At 61.4% G+C, this 19,065-nt stretch overlaps 3 protein-coding genes across 6 annotated transcripts; 2 read left to right on the top strand and 1 right to left on the bottom strand.

Moving 5' to 3' along the window:
- The first annotated feature begins 6 nt into the window (after positions 1 to 6).
- On the top strand, positions 7 to 5,433 carry XKRX (XK related X-linked). The gene is made up of 3 exons (XM_042029311.1): positions 7 to 300; positions 2,413 to 2,672; positions 4,096 to 5,433. The coding sequence occupies exons 1-3, from the start codon at positions 8 to 10 to the stop codon at positions 4,839 to 4,841; spliced, it is 1,299 nt and encodes a 432-aa protein (XP_041885245.1). The 5' UTR covers position 7; the 3' UTR covers positions 4,842 to 5,433.
- A 97-nt stretch (positions 5,434 to 5,530) lies between these two features.
- Positions 5,531 to 11,253, top strand: NOX1 (NADPH oxidase 1). The gene is made up of 13 exons (XM_042029309.1): positions 5,531 to 6,557; positions 7,573 to 7,668; positions 8,049 to 8,159; positions 8,240 to 8,324; positions 8,400 to 8,545; positions 8,623 to 8,804; positions 8,991 to 9,129; positions 9,227 to 9,319; positions 9,486 to 9,712; positions 9,792 to 9,954; positions 10,041 to 10,187; positions 10,393 to 10,517; positions 10,697 to 11,253. The coding sequence occupies exons 1-13, from the start codon at positions 6,513 to 6,515 to the stop codon at positions 10,821 to 10,823; spliced, it is 1,686 nt and encodes a 561-aa protein (XP_041885243.1). The 5' UTR covers positions 5,531 to 6,512; the 3' UTR covers positions 10,824 to 11,253.
- A 526-nt stretch (positions 11,254 to 11,779) lies between these two features.
- Positions 11,780 to 19,036, bottom strand: CSTF2 (cleavage stimulation factor subunit 2). Of its 4 annotated transcripts, XM_042029303.1 has the most exons (15): positions 18,922 to 19,036; positions 18,699 to 18,777; positions 17,611 to 17,780; positions 16,990 to 17,126; positions 16,755 to 16,874; positions 16,499 to 16,654; positions 16,252 to 16,375; positions 15,881 to 15,943; positions 14,736 to 14,795; positions 13,980 to 14,121; positions 13,463 to 13,614; positions 12,902 to 13,164; positions 12,371 to 12,496; positions 12,103 to 12,228; positions 11,780 to 11,976 (listed from the first exon to the last, which is right to left on the bottom strand). In XM_042029303.1, exons 1-14 carry the CDS (start codon positions 18,977 to 18,979, stop codon positions 12,106 to 12,108), a joined length of 1,773 nt encoding a protein of 590 aa, XP_041885237.1. In that variant the 5' UTR covers positions 18,980 to 19,036; the 3' UTR covers positions 11,780 to 11,976; positions 12,103 to 12,105. The 4 variants fall into 4 exon arrangements, with proteins under 4 accessions (XP_041885237.1, XP_041885238.1, XP_041885239.1 ...); XM_042029304.1 differs by lacking the exon at positions 14,736 to 14,795; XM_042029305.1 differs by lacking the exons at positions 13,463 to 13,614; positions 13,980 to 14,121; positions 14,736 to 14,795 and having other exon boundaries at positions 18,922 to 19,035.
- Positions 19,037 to 19,065: the final 29 nt, after the last annotated feature.

Raw genomic sequence — 19,065 nt, 5'->3', positions numbered from 1 at the left:
GGCCGCCATGGACGGTCCGAGCGGGGGCTGCCCGCCCGCCGCCGCCCCGTCGCGGGCCAAGCTGCCGCTCGGCATCGTCTTCTCGACGGCGCTGTTCTGCGGGGAGGGGGCGGCGGCCGCCGTGCTCTGCCTCTCCTACGGCCACTCCGACGACCGCTTCTGGCTGGCGCTCACCGTCTTCTTCGTGCTCTGCCCCTCCGTCCTGGTGCAGCTCACCCTCATCTTCGTGCACCGCGACCTGAGCCGCGACCGCCCGCTCGTCCTGCTCATGCACCTGCTGCAGCTCGGCCCCGTCATCAGGTGAGCGCGGCACCCCGGCACCCCGGCACCCCGGCACCCCTGCGCGGACCCGGGGGAGAGCGGGGAGCGGTGCCGGGCAGGACGGGCACCCGGCGCCGTCTGCCAGCTGTGCCCGGCGTGCCCGGAGCTCTGCTGCCCGCTCCCCGGCCCTCCTCCCCGGCACTGCTGCTCCCGAGGGCCCCTTGCTCGCCGGTGCTGCTACCGGTGCTCCTGCTGCTGGACCCCGCTCCGGGCAGGACGCGGCTCTGCCGGCCTGTTGTATCCCAGCTGCTGGGAAAGCTCTGCCCAAGGTCCGGGAGGCAGCCAGCGATTCACTCAGACTCTTGGTTTTGCCATCACCGTGCTTGTGCTGGAAGCACAGATGGGAATCCCCGGTGGGTGCTTGAGGGTGAATACTGACCTGGGATGAGGCTGAGTCAGGGGAGATTTAGATTAGATATCAGGAAAAGGTTTTACGCCCAGAGAGAGGGTGGTGGAGCTCCCCAGGGAAGTGGTCACAGCACCTGGCCTGTCTGAGTTCAAGAAGCGTTTGGACAACGCCCTCGGGCACATAGTCGGATTCTTGGGGTGTCCTGCATAGGGCCAGGAGTGGGACTCGGTGGGGGTTATGGGAGGTGGAGGAGAAGAGTTAGGTGCAGGAGTGGGGCTGGCATGGGAACTGAGGGGCCACTGGACTGTGCTGGGAAGAGGACAGTAAGGGGCTGGATGGATGTTGCACAAGCTGATCCCTCATTCCTTGGGAATGCTGTGGTGCCTCCTGGCCTGTCATCATCCTGGGCAGCCTGCTCCATGAGAATGCACAACAGGAGGCATGGCAAAGCCACCATCTCCGTGGGGCTCCGTCCCCAAGGGCAGGCCAGCAGCCACGCTCTGGGGCTCTCTGTACCCACAGAGCTCCAAAACCACTGTGGCCTGCTTTGCACTTCCTCTGTCACTGGAAACAAGCAGGGTGCCAGCTGTGTCCCCGTCACCATGTCTCATCTTCAGAGCCACCTGGGGGACCTTGCCTCGGTGCTGCCAGCCTGTGCTGGCCCACAGCAGTGTCGTGACTCTCACCACACCAACCAAGGCTCTCTGAGATGGGTACAGTGCTGCCCAGCTGCTTGTAAGAGCCAGCCAGGGCTGCCTGGGGAAGGCTGCTTCATCCGGCTGCTCGGGCCGGAGATGGAGCCCAGCCTGCTGAGAAGGTCTGGCAGGGCACTGGGAGCCAGCTGGGACTACTCTTCAAGCCAGACCTTTGGGATGAAACGATTTTCCTGTTAGAGTTTGCAAAGAGTCGTGAGTGCTGGCCTGATCTGTCGAGAGAATTTATCCTAAACCCTCACTCCTTTTGGGTTTGATACGCAGCAATTTGTGCTGTCCTGATAAGCACTCGTAAATAACGATGTCCTGTTGGTCCCAGAGCCAGCTGGTCCCCGAGCAGGAGCCAAGCTGATTGCCTCTGGCCATGCACACCCACCCCATGACTGTGTGGAGGGGCTGGGGGTCCCCCTGTCCTTGCAGCGGGGAGCAGCACGGCAGAAAGTCACACCTGTGCCCACACATGAGGGCCCCACGGAGAAGGGGCTGCGGAAGCTCTCCCTTATCTGCCTATGCCACACACAGCTTCACCCTGTGCTCCCCTTCCTGCTGTCCCCACCAAGGAGGAAGCGTGGAAGCCTTCTTCTGCTCAAGATGAGAGATCAAAGACACTATCACAGTTTCTTTTGCCTCTGCTTAGAGGAAGAGGTTCTTGCCAGTTGGGAAAACAGAACCCAAGGGTGATTAACACCTTCCTGTAGCTGCAGCTCCCAGCAGAGCCACTGCTTTGTACCCTGGATGCTGCACCTCTTCCAGCAGCTGTTTCAGCCCTCGCTGGGGCTGTTGTTGCCCCTCTGCCCCACATGATTCATCCTGAGTGCTGGAGCAGAGGAGCAGCCACTGAGCATCCCCATGGTCCTGGTGTGACCAGCCAGGGACTGCCCACAGCACTGCTGGACAGTTGCCCAAATCAGCTGGGCTGCACTCAGCAGGAGCAGGGCCTGGCCAGCACGAGGCAAGGGGCGGCTGGAGCTGCTGGGAGTGGGGGGCAGCGGGCAGGCTGGCGGGGTGACAGCTCCTGTGTCCCCACAGGTGCATGGAGGCCCTGCTGGTGTACTGCTGGTCAGGTAGGGAGGAGGAGCCCTACGTCACCATCACCCGCAAGCGGCGGCTGCGGAAGGGCTACGAGGTGGAGATGGAGCAGGAGGTGGGCCACTCGGAGCGCCGGCTGGCCACGCACCGCAACGCCTTCAAGCGCGTGGCCGTCATCCAGGCCTTCCTGGGCTCCACCCCGCAGCTCACCCTCCAGCTCTACATCAGCGTCTTGGAGAAGTACGTCCCTGTTGCCCGAGGTAAGAGCACCTGGCACATGGGCTCCCCAGGAACCCCACCAGGGCATGGCGGCAGCTCCTTAGCTGCTTGTGCCGATGTGACATCCAGGCAAAATGACACAGCTTCCACTGGACTCCCCTAAATGTGGAGCACAACCCACAGAAGTTGGGCACTCATCAGATCTCTGCTTTCCTGCTTGCAGTGATGCAAAGTGGGAGGAGCAGGCCATGACTGAGGTGGCAGGTTCTGCTCCCAGACCCGTGCTTGTGGATATCTGCCCTCCGGAACCAGACCATCCACCCAGTGCTGTGTCTCATAAGAGGGTCAGGTCAGGTCCCTGCCCTAGCCTGCTTCAATCTCCATTCATTTTTTTCCATCTAGCTACAGGCTCTGGCTTCCCTAAAGTCCCTCCATTGGATCTATTTCTGCACATTTTCTAACAGCCAGAGCTCCCAGCCCAGCACTCCCACTCCCAGGCTCCCTCGCCTGCTCCCAGGATGTTTATGTGCTTGGGGGTGGATATGCCAGAGCAAACTTTTAACTCCCATTTTGGCATGGTTCCGAGCTGGGCATGCAGGCGTGCTCCTGCACCATTCCAATTACAGTGCTGGGTGAAGGAACTGCCCTCACCCACCCGCTCTCCCAGCAGTGCTGGGAGCCCAGACCTTTTTATCTGTGCCCACAGAAAGGGAAGCACAGGAGATGTCCCGTAGAAACCCCCTAACTGGTCACAGCCCCCTGCAAAGGCATTTTGGGGAGTTGCAGACGCACAGGAAGAATGAGTGCCAGTGCTCCTCTAGCAGTAGATGCAGGAAGCAAACACCAAATGATGTGTTTTGGGTGATTCCCTCGCAGCTGGAGTGTCAGCTCAGCCCCACAGCTGGCAGCCAGCACGGATGGGACCAGCTGCACTCTTCTACTTTTTCTGCGCTGAATGTGAGCAGCTGCCAGCACTCCCTACAAATGACCTCGGCTTTGCAGCCCTCGGATGAGGCTGGCTCTGGGGATGCTTCTGGGGCTACAGTGGTGTGGCTCTTGGCTGGGATGAAGGCAGAGGGGCCTCGCAGCACAGACTTTGCCCCACTTACCCTTGAGCAGCATTTCTTGCACAGGGCAGGGGGGTTGGGGCATGGTCCAACCACAGAAATGGCTCTGGTTTGGCCAAGGCTTGGGTTTCACTGGTGTAGGGAGAGCCTTGGGGAGCCGAGCCTCCTGCTGCTCCCCCCACAGCTGCCTGATCATGGGGACTGTCACCACCAGCCATGAGCTGTTCCTTCTGCTGCGAGCCCCAGTGCTTGGCACCCTGTGCTTCTTCCCCGGGACTGGCGCCCCGTATTTCCCACCGGGGGTTGTCACCCCACACTTTGCACCCCAGGCAGTGGAGAGATGGGACACAGCCTGGTCTCCAACACTGCCTGACTCCCCTGCTCTCTCCCTCTGCAGCCGTCCTTATGGCCATCTGCCTGGTGTCAGTCACCTACGGAGCGCTTGTCTGCAACATCCTGGCCATCCAGGTCAAGTATGATGACTACAAGGTCCAGCTGCGGCCACTGGCCTTCCTCTGCATTGTGCTGTGGCGCAGCCTAGAGATCTCCACCCGCATCGCCGTCCTCGTGCTCTTCAGCACCGTCTTCAAGCACTGGATCATTCCCATCGCCCTGGCCAACCTCCTGGTGGTCTTCTTCTTGCCCTGGGTGCAGTTCTGGCGCAGCGGCAACAGCCTGCCTGACAACATCGAGAAGAACTTCAGCTGCCTGGGCACGGTGGTGGTGCTCTGTGCCTTCACCCTCCTCTACTCCAGCATCAACATGTTCTGCTGGTCAGCCGTGCAGCTCAAGCTAGCTGACCGAGACCTCATCGACAAGTCGCAGAACTGGGGTCGCCTGGCCGTGTACTACGTGGCCCGGCTGGCGGAGAACACGGCCCTCGTCATCCTCTGGTACTTCTTCAAGACTGATGTCTATGAGAACGTCTGCACCCCACTGCTGGTGCTGCAGCTGCTCCTCGGCTACTGCCTGGGCATCTACTTCATGCTGCTCTTCTACCAGTACCTGCACCCCTGCCGCCAGCTCTTCCGGCACAACGTCGCTGACTTCCTGCACTGTGTGTGCTGCCGCCGGCAACCGCCAGGGACCCCTCTGTGCCTCGAGGCACCCTTCGAGCCCGGCGTGAGGCACAGCATTGTCTGAACCCTGGCTCCTCCAGCCAGCTGTGGACATGGGGATGGGCAGCACTGGGCTGCACCAGCAGCCAGAGGGTGCTTGTGGCACAGGCCAAGCACTGCCTGGTCCTGCAGTGGCAGCAGGTCCCAGTGCATCCCCACAGTGGCAGGGGGACAGGAATGTGCTTGCCTGCCCAGGACCACTCATACGAACATGAAGGAGGGTTGATTTGGATTAGACATAAGGAAGAAGTTTTTTACAATGACGGTGGTGAGGCACTGGCACAGGTTGCCTGGAGAGATGGTGGATGTCCCACCCCTGAAGACATTCAAGACCCCAGGCTGGATGGGGCTCTGAGCAACCTGGCCGAGTTGAAGATGTCCCTGCCCATCTCTGGAGTTGGACTAGATGGCCTTTAGAGGTCCCTTCCAACCCAAACGATTCTACCATTCTAGAGCTTCAGGGGTGCCCAAACCACCTGCCACTGCAATCTGGCTGCCACGTGCTGCGCAGCCCCTGGGGTGTCCTGACACCCCCACCTGCTGCTATGGTGCATACGGTGACCTGGGGCCACGGGTGCCACTGGGACTGTTCTAAGCAGTAAAGAAACTTTGCTGTGGCTGCGCGTCTGGGTGCTGGCAGTGACTCAGGCGGAGGGTGGGGATGGTCCCGCTGGGGCGGGCATGGGTTCACACACCTGCTGTCCATGTAACCCTCTCGCTCACAGGCATCGAAATGGGGCTGTGCCAGCGGGAAGGGGATGGGGGGAGCCCCTCGATGGAGCCGATAAGATTCAGGAGCATGGTGGGATGGGGGCTGGCCTCATCCTGTGCTTTCGTCAGCGTGGCCATGGCTGCAGGCCAGGAGAGAGCAGCATGCCAGCAAGGAGCAATCCTGTCCAACCTGTTCCTCCAGGCTCAGAGCCCCAGAACTGGCTGCTGTTCCCAGCTGGAGCACTGGACACCCCAGAGCTCAGGGCCCTGCAGTGGAGGGCAGGCAGGAGGGCAAGGGTGGCTGGCACAGCAGTGGGGATGCTGATGGGACCCAGGAATCCTGGCCCCAAACCAAGAGTGTGACATGCCCCCCCAGCACCCATTTTTGGGGTCAGCTCAGTTTGGGTGCTGGACTGAGGATGCTCATCTCCCCTGGGGGGCCCATGGAGGTGCAGCACCACTGGTGCTCGGTCTTAAATCACCCGCCCTGTAATGGATGCCTGGGCTGGATCCTGGCACCGGCAGTGCCGTGACCCCAGGATGCTTCTCTTCCTTTGGTGGTTTCCCTGCAAAAGGGGCAGCGGAGGCTGGTGAGGGAGGCGGGGAAAAACAGAGTGGCTGAGACAGGCACAGGACGGATCCTCTGCAACTTCTTCCCAGCAAACTCCTACCTTACCCAAAAACCCGTTTTTGCCCTCAAAGGTTGCAAAACCCCAAGAGGAGCCGCCAGACACCGCGTGTCACCGGGGCGGGGGGCCACAGGGGACCTCTCGGCGGGGGCCATTCCTGGCCAGCACAGGGGGCTCGTTTCGGCGATGGGGTCAGCCCTGCCTTCCTGGAAGGTGGCCTTTGAAACCGCCAGCATTTCCTTAAAGGCTTCTCTGGGGAAAGTCCCGCGGCGCCGTTCCCGGGGCCGGCGCTGTCGCACCGCCTGCTGCCTCCATAAAACGCGGGCGGGCGCGGGCGGGCGCGGGGACACCGCACCATGGGCAACTGGCTGGTCAACCACTGGTTCTCGGCCGCCGTCCTCGTGAGTGTGTGGGGCTGGGGGCTCACTGGGCTGGGGCAGTGCGGAGGCACTCTGGGGGCTACGGACCTGGGGGGCTCGTGGGGGAGATGGGGGCTGATGGGCTGTCCTGGGCTGGGCTGTGGGGACAGACAAGCGTCCCCTCTGCTCAGCCAACCCCCGTACCCCGGCAGCCAGGGGAGGGATGGGCTCTGGAAAACTGAAGTCTTAGGGAAAACACAGCTCACGGCAAAGGGGGTCCTGGAAAAGTTAAAAATGCTGCTGCTTTGCCCAGCCGCTTTGGCTGGGAGCCTCCCACACGCTTCTTCTCCCCTTGTGAGAGGAGGAGGATCCTGTGAGAACTCGTGGCGGGGTGAGGAGCTGGCACCATAGGGACCATCTGCCAGTGCCGTGCTGCAGCATCTCTGGTGTAACAGAGCTTGCCTGGCCAGCACCCATCAGCTGCTCAGCACTGTGTGAGGAGCTGTGAGTGCACGGGAACGTGGGGGTTTACAGAGAGTTGGGCTATTTTAACTCTTGAAGTTACTTAAAAAAGAAAAAGAAAACAGCCAAAATCCAAATACACGGCAGGGTGATTTTTGTTTGGACCTCTGCAAAAATTCAGTAGCTGTGAGAGGTGCCAGTGTGGGGTGTTAGTGGCGTTAGGCAGGGGACAGCAGCACGGTGAGGCCAGGTGAGCCAGCTCCCTGGGAAGCTTCCTTCTCCCAGAATCTTCCCCACACAGCCCTGACTACCCTCCGGATCTGCCCTCCCGTTACACAGGCGTTGTCTGCTCCTGCCCTTCCTCCTTCCTCATGCACAGGTGATGCACAGGGCTGTGTGTGACAAGATAGCAATGTTACAACACTTCCACACCTCTCCTCACCTTTGGGCCTGTATCCCAGCCCTGTGCGTGACAGGGCAGCTCATAAGGAAACAGGAGGGGATGCACTGTCCTGACACCCTCTGGCTGCACCTGTCCCTGAGTGCTGCAGCATGAGAGGCTCCCGGGACAGGAGGCTGTGACTTTCCCCCGCAGGCAGCCTGGCTGGGCATCAACATCTTCCTCTTCACCTACTACTTTCTGTTCTTTGACCGGGACGTGCAGTATTTCTACACCAGGGCCATCCTTGGGGTAAGGTGCTCCCCCACAGCATCCTGCCTGCCCAGGCGCATGAGCCCCTCGGGGCCCTGCTGCAGTGGGGTGGGGGCTGCAACATCCCATGCCCCTTTCATGTTCTGTCCTCTTCCAGCCCACCATCATTCCATCCCACTCCCCAGCCTGGCATTGCACCATGCTGGTCCCTGTCTTGATCCCTGTCTGGTCCCAGCCCAACAGCATCCCAGCCCAGCCTAGCATCACCCCTCCCAGTCCCCATGCCAGCCCAGCATCGCTCCATCCCAGTTCCCAGCCCAGCATCACTCAGTCCCAGCTCCGCGTTGATTGGCCCCACCCTGAGCCAGTCCTGGCACAGCACGATGGGATGGTGGTGCTCACCCCGCTCTTCTCCCCAGTCTGCCTTGGCATGGGCTCGAGCATCGGCCAAGTGCCTCAACTTCAACAGCATGCTGATCCTGCTGCCCGTCTGCCGCAACCTGCTCTCCTTCCTCCGTGGGACCTGCTCGGTGAGTGTCCCGCGGCAGCACAGCCGGTATGGCCATCCCCGTCCCTGTCCCTATCCTGACACCGCTGCCTCTCCCTGCAGTGCTGCAGGCGGACGTTGCGGAAGCAGCTGGACCACAACCTCACCTTCCACAAGCTGGTGGCCTATGCACTGGCCCTGCTCACAGGTACCCCCTGCACTGGGGCGGGGCAACAGTGGGGACTAGAGCTGCCCGGTGGGTGACTGCCTGTCCCCTGTCCAGCTGTGCACACCATCGCCCACCTCTTCAACCTGGAGCGCTACAATCAGAGCCAACAAGCCACTGACGGCAGCCTCCCCGCTGTCCTCTCCAAGATGCACCTGCAGGGCAGCAACAAGTGGCTGAACCCCATCCACTCCAACCAGACGGTGAGCACAGCCTCGGCATGCAGCAACCCACCCCCACCTGTCCCCTGCCCCCCTAACCCACCCTGCTGCCCCTGCAGACCGTCGAGTACGTGACTTTCACGACCATCCCGGGGCTGACGGGGGTGATCATCACGCTGGCACTCATCCTCATGGTCACGTCCTCCACCGAGTTCATCCGCAGGAACTACTTTGAGCTCTTCTGGTACACACACCACCTCTTCCTGGTCTACTTCGCTGGCCTCGTCATCCACGGCATTGCGTAAGGCTCCTCACCATTCCCCAGGGCAGGACAGCGAGGGGCAGTGGGGCAGCTGCAGGGAGAGCCCAGTGGGGCTGTGGACTGCCATTTCCAGGGAGGGCTAGCCCAGCCGGCCTCACGCAGTGCGGCTCAGCCCTGGCTGGGAGCAGAAGCTGGCCCCTGGGCTCATCCCTCGCCTCCCTGCAGTGGGCTGGTGCGTGGGCAGACGGAGCAGAGCATGGCAGAGGTGCCCCCCCACCAATGCGCCGAGTACCTCCCGCAGCGGGACCAGAACTGCACCCACGACTGCTGCAAAGACCCTGAGTTCGGGAGCATCCCTGCCGAGGTAGGGCAGCGCTGGGATGGCTGTGGGGAGAAGCTCTTCCCTTGCCCTTGGGATGCTCCGGCCTTTCCCAATCCTTTGGTCTCCACCATCTTCACAGTCCTGGAAGTGGGTTCTCGCCCCCATCATCCTCTACGTTTTTGAGCGGATCCTGCGCGTCTGGCGTGCGCAGCAGAAGGTGGTTGTCACCAAGGTGGGTGGCGCAGGAGCCCGTTCTTATCCCAGCTCCTACCCGTGGAGTCATCGGTGCCACAGCTCCTCGCTGTGGTGGCCATGGGGAGGCGAGCAGGGGCCATGGCCATCGCCCCTTCCTAGGGACAGGAGCCAGGCCAGGCGCTGAGCCCTGCCCGTGCCCCCAGGTGGTCATGCACCCCGCCCGCGTGCTGGAGCTGCAGATGCAGAAGAAGGGCTTCCGCATGGAGGTGGGGCAGTACATCTTCATCAACTGCCCCGCCATCTCCCTGCTGGAGTGGCACCCCTTCACCCTCACCTCTGCGCCCGAGGAGGACTTCTTCTCCATCCACATCCGGGCGGCTGGCGACTGGACAGAGCGTCTCATTGACACCTTCCAGCTGGAAATAGCCAGGTAGGCTGGGGAGTGCCCAACAGGTCATTCCAGGGATTTGGGGAGGCCGTACGTCTCACCCAGGCCCTGCTTTGGCCAGGGTCGAGGTGGATGGTCCCTTCGGCACGGCCAGCGAGGATGTGTTCCAGTACGAGGTGGCCATGCTGGTGGGAGCGGGCATCGGCGTCACCCCCTTCGCCTCCATCCTCAAGTCCATCTGGTACAAGTTCCAGCAGGCTGACCAGACCCTCAAAACCAAGAAGGTACGGAGTGTCCCATGGGACCAGCTGCAGGTTTCTCCCTCCAGCTCTGCTCCACCTTGAGCAATCCCTCTCCCCCTGCATCCCAGATCTACTTCTACTGGCTCTGCCGGGACACAGGAGCCTTTGCCTGGTTCAACGACCTGCTTGCCTCCCTGGAGCACAAGATGGCTGAGTCGGGCAAGGCAGACTTTCTCACCTACCGCCTCTTCCTCACTGGCTGGAACACCAGCATTGTGAGTCGACCACGGGCTGGCATGGCTGCAAGAGGGGACACAGGGTGGCCAAGCTGGGCAGGAAGGGCAGGGCAAGCATGGCTTTCGGGCATGAAGTCCAGGCACGGTGTTTGGTGGGATCAACAATGGATGCTCCTCCACGGTGAGGGACTGGAGGGGGGCTCATGGGTGGTGCCTGGGGTTCTCACCATCCCTGCCTGCCCAGGCCAACAACGTGGCGCTCCACTTCGACACCACTACGGACACAGTGACGGGCCTCAGGCACAAAACCATCTTCGGGCGGCCCATGTGGAACATGGAGTTTGCAGCAGTGGCTGCAGCCCACCCCAGGTGAGAGCTGAGCAGGGGACTTGGGATGCTGGAGCTGGAGGCACCCCCTCCACCCTGGCACTCAGCACTGGGCAGGCTTTGGGAGAGGTGTGCTATCCCCTGCAGGGGGCCCAAAAAGCTTTTAAATCACTTCTCCCTGAGTTGCCCGCCTGGCACTGACAGCCCCATGCTGTTTGCAGGTCAGTGGTTGGTGTATTCCTCTGTGGGCCAGAGGCCCTGGCAAAGAGCCTGCAGAAGTCTTGTCACCAGCACTCCAGCCTGGACCCCAGGAAGGTCAAATTCTACTTCAACAAGGAAAACTTTTAAGTGGCAGCGAGGCTGGTGCCCCAGCAGGCAGGGACCCTGACTGGATTGCCTCAGCCCTTTTCCAAAGCAAGGCCAGGGATAAGCATCTGTGCATGCACTGAAGCCAGGCAAGACACAGCAAGGTACTCTTCTCCATGAGAAATTCCAGCTTCAAAGACTGCTGCCTGCCTGTCCTGGTGTACAAGGGGTCCTCACGGAGCAAGTGGGCCTGTAGCTCCATGCAGCCCCCTCACTGAGAAACCAGACACACGTGTTGCATGCTGCTGCCGGAGCAGCGGGAAGCAGCGGGAGCCCAGTGGCTTGGGCAGAACCAGGGCATGGGGATGGGGCATGTGCATCCATGCAGGTGTCAGGGGCCAAATGTGCCCCTCAGGGTTTAAACAGTGCTTTGTGTAAGAGTAAATTAAACTTTCTTTTCTTTGTAATGAAAGCCTCTGTAGTGACTCAGCTGTGCAGGTAGGAAGGAGCCCATGCTCTGCCTCCTTGCAGGGCTGCAATAGAAGAGCTGGTTGATAGCAAACCCTCTGGGGTGCAGGGTCAGACACCCCTCTGCAGGGGCTCGCTGCCACCATGGCACCCCCCAGAGCCAGCCTGCACCCAGCACACAGCTCAGTTCCCACTGCAGCTCCCACCAGGTTCTGCTCCAGCGTGTGCAGGGAGGGAAACCCCGCTCTCCGAGCAGGCTGGTGTGGTAAGTGATCCTGCAATTGGATACAGAGCCCTTCCTGCCCTGCCAGCAGGGACAGAAAGCCAAGCTCGCTGTCCTGCCCTTCCCCATCACCCCTGTAAACAGCACGGCACAAGAAATTTCATGACTAGTTCTTGCCCTGGTGTGGGAAGGAGGGAGGATGGCAAGTTGTTTGGACAAGAGTGGAGCCAGGCCACACTGCTCCCAGAAGCCAACAATCCCACCCTGGCCTCCATGAGAGACCAAACAAGGCAGCCAGGGACATGGATTTACTCAAACCCTCCTCCCACTTTATTTCAAACATCATAAAATATACACAGAAAAACAAAAGGATGAACTGGAGGGAAAAACCTCTTGAGGGTGACACAACCTCTCCCAAAATGCAGCATCAGCTCAAATAGCAATGGGAAGCAGCTGCCATGGAGCATCACCTCTATCCAGGCACACGGCATCTCCATCATGTACCTGCCAGAAAGAAGGGGAGGAGGGTGAGCCTGGCACAGAGGGAAGCAGGGCAGAGTCCCATCCTGGGCAGCTCTGATTTACTGGAGGGGAACAGGCACAGGGTGAGACCGGGTTAAAGGAGGTCACCTGTCAGGGTGCCCCCGTGGATTTCTGGATTTGCTCCTTCAGAATGAGGATGCTCTGCCGCTGTTCTGGGGGCAGCATGGCGATCTGGTCCGCTGTCAGCTGCAGGACCTGCATGATCAGTGCTGCCTGTGGGGAAAGAGGGGTCAGAGACGTGCCCTGCCAGAGCAGCCACAGCATACCAGAGCCAGGGAGGGGCTGACCCCACCACAGAAAGGCACACAGGAAGTGCTGCTCCTGCTGTCTCACCCTTCCCCTTTTGTTCTCTCACCTTCTCGTGATCCTGTGGGGTGACCTGGCTCTGTCCAGGGCTAAAGCCTCCAGGCTGACCAGCTCCTTGGACTCCTGCCCCAGGAATGCCTCCTCCCTGCATGCCTGCCCCAGCCATGTTAGGAACCTATGGGAGTAAAAGAGGGGTTAAGGACTGAGGGATCTCTGGACTCAGCCATACAAATCCAGGAAGGTAAAGCAGATGATCAGATGGATGCCCTCATGGATGCCCTCATGGACAGCTTGAAAATGCCTGAGCACCAAGAGAGAGTGCCTTTTACGTGCTCTCCTCTCCCTCCAACTCCTGTGCTCCTTCCTGCGCCTCAGGAAGAGGTGGAGAGAGGCCTGAGCCTTGTCCTGTCCCCAGCTGATGGGCAGTGCCTGGGGAAATGGGACAGATGCCCGGACCCCTCAGAGCCAGTGACCAAAGCCTGGTGCTTCCCAGAGCTGCTGCTCTGTGGGACACCCCCCACCCAGCCCCAGCCCACAGGATGCCGTCGGTGCCCAACTGGCTGAGCAGAGACGTGTGTACCTGGCGGGGCCCCTGCGGGCCACTGGCTCCCATGTTAAGTGGCCCAGGACCCTGTATCCCACCAGGCATTGGGCCACGCGGGTTGGGACCAGGCCCACGAGGCTCCAGGCCCCGGGGCTCCAGGACCCTGGCCTCCATGGCCCTGGCTTCCAGCACTCGCGGCTCCAGGCCTCGCGCCTCCAGCGCTCGCGCCTCCATCACCCGGGGCTCCAGCCCGCGCGGCTCCAGTCCTCGTGGCTCCAGCCCTCGGGGATCTCTTCCGACTGCGGAGGAAAGACAAGGTAAGCTCCTGAAGGAAGCAGTGCTGCAGGGAGTCTGGGAGTGAGCCCGCTGCCTCTTTTGTCTGGGGGCTAGCAAGCACCCAAAAGGTGCAGGGCTGGGGGCAGAGGAGACATGCCTGGAGAAAGTCCCTTGCACTCTGTGACTGTCCCTCCTCGCCTGGAGTCAGTCATTTCACTGCCCAAACCCCCTTCCTATGCCTTGGGTCGGGGCAGCCGGCTCCACTCTGACTTCTTGCCTGCACAATCCAAGCCACCCAGTATTTCATGCCCCCTCTCTCACCTCGAGCATCCATCAAGGGCCCCCGCGGCTCTCCCATCAGTGGTCGGGGTTCTCCCATGGGTCCCCCCCTCATCTCATGGGGGGGGCCACGGCTGTCATGACCAGGCATATGGTGCATAGGGGCTCCCTGGTGGGGCGGCCCAAGGTAACCTCTGACGCAGAGAGACGAGGAGAGCAAAGCAGGAGGAGGAGAAAAAGCGAGAGAGTGTGAATCAGACACTGGCTTGGCACGGTCTGGGCAGAGCGCTGGGATTGCCCCCGAAGCCGGCCGCAGGGGAGGAGGGTGAGGCTGGCACAGGGATGGGTGCTGGTGGCCCCATGCCGCAGGGCAGGTGCCATCACCCCGGGGATATCCCTTCCCCGGGAAAATGGGCCGGCCCCCACGGTTGGCAGCACACAGGCCTCCGACCAGGCAGCAGTGACTCCCGGAAGGCTGGTGCCATCCCTGTCCTCAGCGAGAGGCTACCCTTGGGCAGGGGACAGTGCCAAGGGCTCCTCTCCTTCCCTCTCCCCTCACCTGGGCTCCACTTCTCCAGTGACTGAGAGCAGGGTCCCTCCGCGAGGGTCATTCGGGGCATCTCCCAAAAGGCCTCGGGGCGGCGGGCCACTAGCAGGTAGAGGTCCACGCTGCATAGGGGCCCTCGGGTCTGGCATGGGCACTGCCAGAGAGACACACAAGAACTCGTGAGGATCTGCATGACCAGTGCCGTGCCAAGACTGTCCCCGGCGCTGTCGGGCCGGGTGTGGGGCAGCCACGCTGCTCCCCTGAGCTGTGCTGTCTGCCGGGGACGCAGCCCCACACCCGAGGCTGGAGTGCACCAAAGCCCCTTCCCTGGCTGCCAGTTTTATTCCTCTCTTTTTCCTCTGTGGTTTTATCTCATGTTCCTTATGGTAGCAGGGGCCAAATCAAGCAATGGGTTGCCCCCATGGCAATCCCTACAAGTGTGGGCATCAACACTGTGCTGACGTGGGGCCAGGAGCAAAGCAAGACCTGGAAGGCTCCTGGAAGCGCGGTGTCAAAGGGGGCTGGATCTTAGGCAAAAGCCCTTTCCAAACAGGCTCCTTTTCCACTGGAGGCTCCGTGCATGGTTATAGCCTGTTCTCTCCTGTAGCCCTAGAGGAAATCCTGCCTCCTCTACCTCCTCTTATTGCCATCAGGCTACAAGGAGTGACATGCCAGTCCCTGGCCCTGAGAACAGCAGGGTGAAGGCTGCTCTCTGCACACTGCACAACAAGCTCCATGGGAAGAGGGAGCTGGCGGGTGCCGGGGTACCTTGAACGCGTTCGATAGACGCAGGCCTGGCAGGTCCCACGGGCGAGAGCTGCAGGTTCCCTGGGCAAGCAGCAGGAAAAGAGGGAAAGAGCAGACACGTGAATAGTGTATGCACGCATGCACCAGCTTTGGGGACAGTGCTGCCTGCAGGATCAGCTTCCTGAAGTCCCCTGGAAAACCTACAGAGAAGATGTTGCAAGTCTGACTTGATCAACCTCTTCCATTAACACCACCTTTGTCACCACAGGCAGGACAGCCAGCGTGGCACAGTCCTTCCCTCACTCAGGGAGAGAGGCAGGGAGAGAAGACATCCTGCCGAGAGACACGGCATTCTGTGGGGCCACGCTGGCCCCACAATGCACACCCAGCTTCTGCTCTCCAAAACTTTTTGGGTGCCAAGAACTATCAGGTTGCTTTCAGGAAGACAGTGCCCACCCCAAAGAAAATGAGAGTCGGCTGCCCCTAAGGCCGAAGGATCTCAGACTAGGTTTGCCATGTTTCTGAAACAAGGCCTAGGATACGAGTCAAGGCAACAGAGGTGACAGGTGTGTGCACGTGTTGTTCCTGGGAGAACAGGAACACCTGGGTCATGCTAACCTATGTGTGGCACCATGTGAACCGTAAGGAACCGGGCCCCAGGGCTGGGCTGTACAGACCGTGCCTGCGGAGGGAAAGCCGAGCGTCACTCTCGGGAGAGTCCCTGCCAAGCCTCAAGCCAAAACGGAGAGCCCGCTCCCTCTGCTGGGCACGGCGCGGGAGGACACGGCGGCCGCACCAGCCGCTTCCCAGCACCCAGGCAGCAGAGGAGCAGCACACGGACCAGAGAAGAGCAAGCTCTGCCTGCCCGCACAAGCACAGGGACAGACACGGGCTCGCAGAGGTGGAAAACACAGGCACATCCCGCTCGAAGCCCCTGGCTTCCAGGGCTCGACTGCACAACACGGCGCAGAACAAGCTGGGAGCCAATAGTGGCGTGGGCTGAGTCCTGGGAACCAGAGAGCTGCTACCACAGCCTTGTGCCTCAGTGAACACAGCCGGGCACAGCCCCGGGGCCGGGCACAGCCAGGCTGCAGATAGCTGGGGCACAGCGCTGCTCACTGGAGCGAGGCTCACACCACACACAGCACTACACGCGTCTGTTTTACCTTGTCCGCGCTCCAAGGGGACGGGCCCTGCACCCGGCATCCCAACCTGTGGCTGCATCCCACCTGAGAGGGGACAGGCAGAGATCAGACCCTTCCTCAGCCGTCCCTGACGACTAACCCATTCCTCTGGCCCCAAATACCTTCTCACTCCCAGCTCCTGGGGGAGCATCTGGAGGTTTATTCCCTTGGTGTTGGTTCCCCCCCAGGGATAATCCAACTTTGCAGCCCACCTCTGGCAGCAGCACAATGTACAGTACAGGGTTACGTGTGCTCTCACAGGGCCGAGCCCTCTGGTTAGGGGGAAGGCAGAGGGAGGTGGGTGTCTGCAGGACCCGTGTGTGCACGGGTGGGGCAGCTCGGCCCAAACTCACCTCCTGGAGCCATGGGGCCAGGGCCTGGGCCCTGCACAGGGGCTGCCATCTGTCCTGGGGCTGGCACCCCCCCCTGCATGGGTGGCTGCATCAGAGGAGGAGCGCCGTTGACATGCATCCCGCCCTGCCCGGGAGAGACACTGGATCTCAGAGACACCCCGAAACCCGGGCACGTCCCCAGCTGGGAGAGCTGGAGCTGGCACTGCCCATCTCTCCTGCACAGCTCATGTGTCGTGCAGGCTCTTACTATGGGCTGTGGCTGGGATGAGGGGGTGTTCTGTGGGTTCAGCTGCCCGTTGGGCCCTGGCCCAGGCCCCGGTCCCGGCCCAGGTCCTGGCCCTGGCACTGGCTGCTGGTTGCCTGGGATCAGAGGAGGAACGCTGGTCTGGCGATGCAGGATTTTCTAGGGGAGGAAGGAGGAGAAAGGAGTTCTTTTCCACTCCCACTCCACAAAGGCTACCACCAATATCCTCCCAACCCCGGACGAGCAGCAAGGGACAAACCAGCGCGATCTCTGGGTCGACGATCCTCATGACCACCTGGGCCTGCAGCAGTGCATAAGCCAGCTGGGGGTTCTGAAGCAGCATGTTCCTGGCTTCCTGGGGGCTGTTCTGGACACACAGCTGAGAAGACAGGCACTGATCAGAGCTCTGACAAGGTGTGACAGGGGCTGGGAGGGGGAAGGCAGTGGCAGTAGGAGCTGTGCTCACATAGGGAGCATGGCCCTCCTGCACTCACCTTCATCTGCTTCATCAGCTCAAACATCTGCTCGGGTGGCAGGCTGGCCACTGCCCGGCTGATGGACTCGGGGGCATCCTCTGGGTTGACAGGGTCCCCATAGGGTGACTCTATGATAGGCGCACCCGTGCCCAAGCCTGCAAAAGAGTTGGTGACTTCGCACTGCAACACGAACAGCGCAGGCAACGGGCCATTGGGAGGGGAGCACAGCTCGCCAGGGGGAAAAGGAGGCACTGAACTCAGGAAGATGTTAGGAGGAATTTCTTCACAGAAGGGGTGGTTAGGCATTGGAACAGACTGCCCAGGGAGGTTGTGGAGTCACTGTCCCTGGAACTGTTTAAGTAAAGACTGGACATGGCATTTAGTGCTCCAGTCTAGTTGATGGAGTGATGTTTGGTCAAAGGCTGGACCATGATCTTTAGAAACCTTTGCCAACCTAAATAATTCTGTGATTCTGGGATCATCTGGGAGCAAAAACACAGAGCTGAGCCCACGCATCCCTCTGGGAACTACTCGCAACACCTCTTAGAGCAGGTCAGCTGCACCAGCTGGGCAGAAGAGACGTGCCCTGCAGCACTGCCAAGGCCGGGCCCAGCGCGACAGCCCAAAATCCCAACTCACTCTTGAGCTCCTCCTTGTTCTTCTCGCTGGCGGCGTTGTCGACGCGCAGGGCCCTCCCGCTGAACTCGCGCCCGTTGAGGTTCCGCATGGCGCTGAGCGCCGTCTCCTGGTCCTGGTACTCACAGAAGCCATAGCCCTTGGGCTTGCCCGTCTCCCTGTCGTACACCAGCCTGCGTGGCAAGGAGAGCGACAGCGCTGCTGAGGGCGGCGGGGGCGTCCAGCTGTGCCCACGGCTCCCACAGCTCCAGAGCGGACACTGGGACATGGCCACAGCAGCACCGGGAGCAGAGCGAAGGCTCCGCAGTCAGGCCAAGGCACACGACAGTCGGGCCCAAGCCACAGCCGAAGGGCCTCCTGGCTCCTGGCACAGAGCACGAAGCTGCGGTGTGCAGGAAGCCCACCAGGGCCAGCTCTGGGCCTCCCTTCACCCCACCAGGCAGCTCCTGGGACTGGCTGCTCCTGCAACTCCCAAACCCTTAACTGAGAGCTCTCCAGGGCCTGGTGCCAAGCCTGGGAAACACCTCTGAGAGGCACTGGGATGGGAGTGAGGAGCACAGAGCCTGACCAGGACCTGAGCACTTATCAGCCACAGCAGGGCAGCTCCTCCAGCCCAGGACTGCGTGCCCACGTCCATCTGCTGTGCACGGGACACTGTGCTCCATCCCCGGGTGACCCTGGCACAGCCACTCCGTCCTCTGCCCTGAGCACAGCTGCCACAGCCTCACAACCCCCGCAGATGCTGCGCTGCTCTGTGTGAGGAAACAGCCTCGAGCGGGCCCGGGGAGATTTAGATGGGATATGAGGCAAAATTCCTTGGCCAAAGCGATTGTCAAGCATTAGAACAGGCAGCCCAAGGCAGTGGTGGAGTCACCATCCCTGGAAGTGTTCAAAAGGTGTGTGCATGTGGCACTTGGGAGACACGGTGAGCTTGGCAGGGCTGAGGGAACGGTTGGGCTGAATGCCTTTAGAAGTCTTTCCCAACGTTAAGGATTTGCGATTCCACGGCTCCCAGGCCGGCTCCGCAGAGCCCGCGAGGCTCGGTCTGGGCCGAGCAGGGGGACCCGGGGGAGGCCGGCGGCCGCTCTCACCTAAAGCTGACCACGGGCCCAACCTCCGAGAAAATGTCCTTCAGCTGTTCCTCCGTGGCCTCATACGGGATGTTCCCCACTGCGGAGACAGACGGTGCCGCCGGTCAGCCCGGCGGATGCCGGCCCCGACGGCGAGGGGGGCAAACCCGCGGGCCCCCCGCTTGCCCCTGCCCTCCCTGCCCCTTCCCCTGCCCAGGTCGCGGCCCCGGCCCCGCGGCCTCACCGAACACCGAGCGCAGGGACCGATCCACGGCGGGGTCCCGCACCGACAGCCCCGCCATCGCGCCGCCCGCGCCGCTTCCGGTCCGCGCACCAACCGGCCCCCCGCTTCCGCCCGCGCCCGCAACAAACATGGCAGCGGCGCTCT

This window comes from Corvus kubaryi, unplaced genomic scaffold (assembly GCF_017639235.1).
Source record: "Corvus kubaryi isolate FWS band 111438036 unplaced genomic scaffold, C.kubaryi_AGA036_p1.0 37322, whole genome shotgun sequence".
NCBI lineage: Eukaryota > Metazoa > Chordata > Aves > Passeriformes > Corvidae > Corvus > Corvus kubaryi.
Note: the sequence above shows the minus strand (reverse complement) of the source record. Positions and strands in the feature narration are given on the sequence as shown.

Coding starts and splice junctions, on each gene's coding strand:
- XKRX (XM_042029311.1), top strand. CDS start 8: ATGGACGGTCCGAGCGGGGGCTGCCCGCCCGCCGCCGCCCCGTCGCGG. Junction 301..2,412: donor CAGCTCGGCCCCGTCATCAG/GTGAGCGCGGCA, acceptor GTGTCCCCACAG/GTGCATGGAGGCCCTGCTGG. Junction 2,673..4,095: donor GTACGTCCCTGTTGCCCGAG/GTAAGAGCACCT, acceptor CTCCCTCTGCAG/CCGTCCTTATGGCCATCTGC.
- NOX1 (XM_042029309.1), top strand. CDS start 6,513: ATGGGCAACTGGCTGGTCAACCACTGGTTCTCGGCCGCCGTCCTC. Junction 8,160..8,239: donor TCCTCCGTGGGACCTGCTCG/GTGAGTGTCCCG, acceptor CTCTCCCTGCAG/TGCTGCAGGCGGACGTTGCG. Junction 8,546..8,622: donor CCATCCACTCCAACCAGACG/GTGAGCACAGCC, acceptor CTGCCCCTGCAG/ACCGTCGAGTACGTGACTTT.
- CSTF2 (XM_042029303.1), bottom strand. CDS start 18,979: ATGGCGGGGCTGTCGGTGCGGGACCCCGCCGTGGATCGGTCCCTGCGC. Junction 15,944..16,251: donor TGGCCCCATGGCTCCAGGAG/GTGAGTTTGGGC, acceptor GTCCCCTCTCAG/GTGGGATGCAGCCACAGGTT. Junction 13,615..13,979: donor ACTGGAGAAGTGGAGCCCAG/GTGAGGGGAGAG, acceptor TCTCTGCGTCAG/AGGTTACCTTGGGCCGCCCC.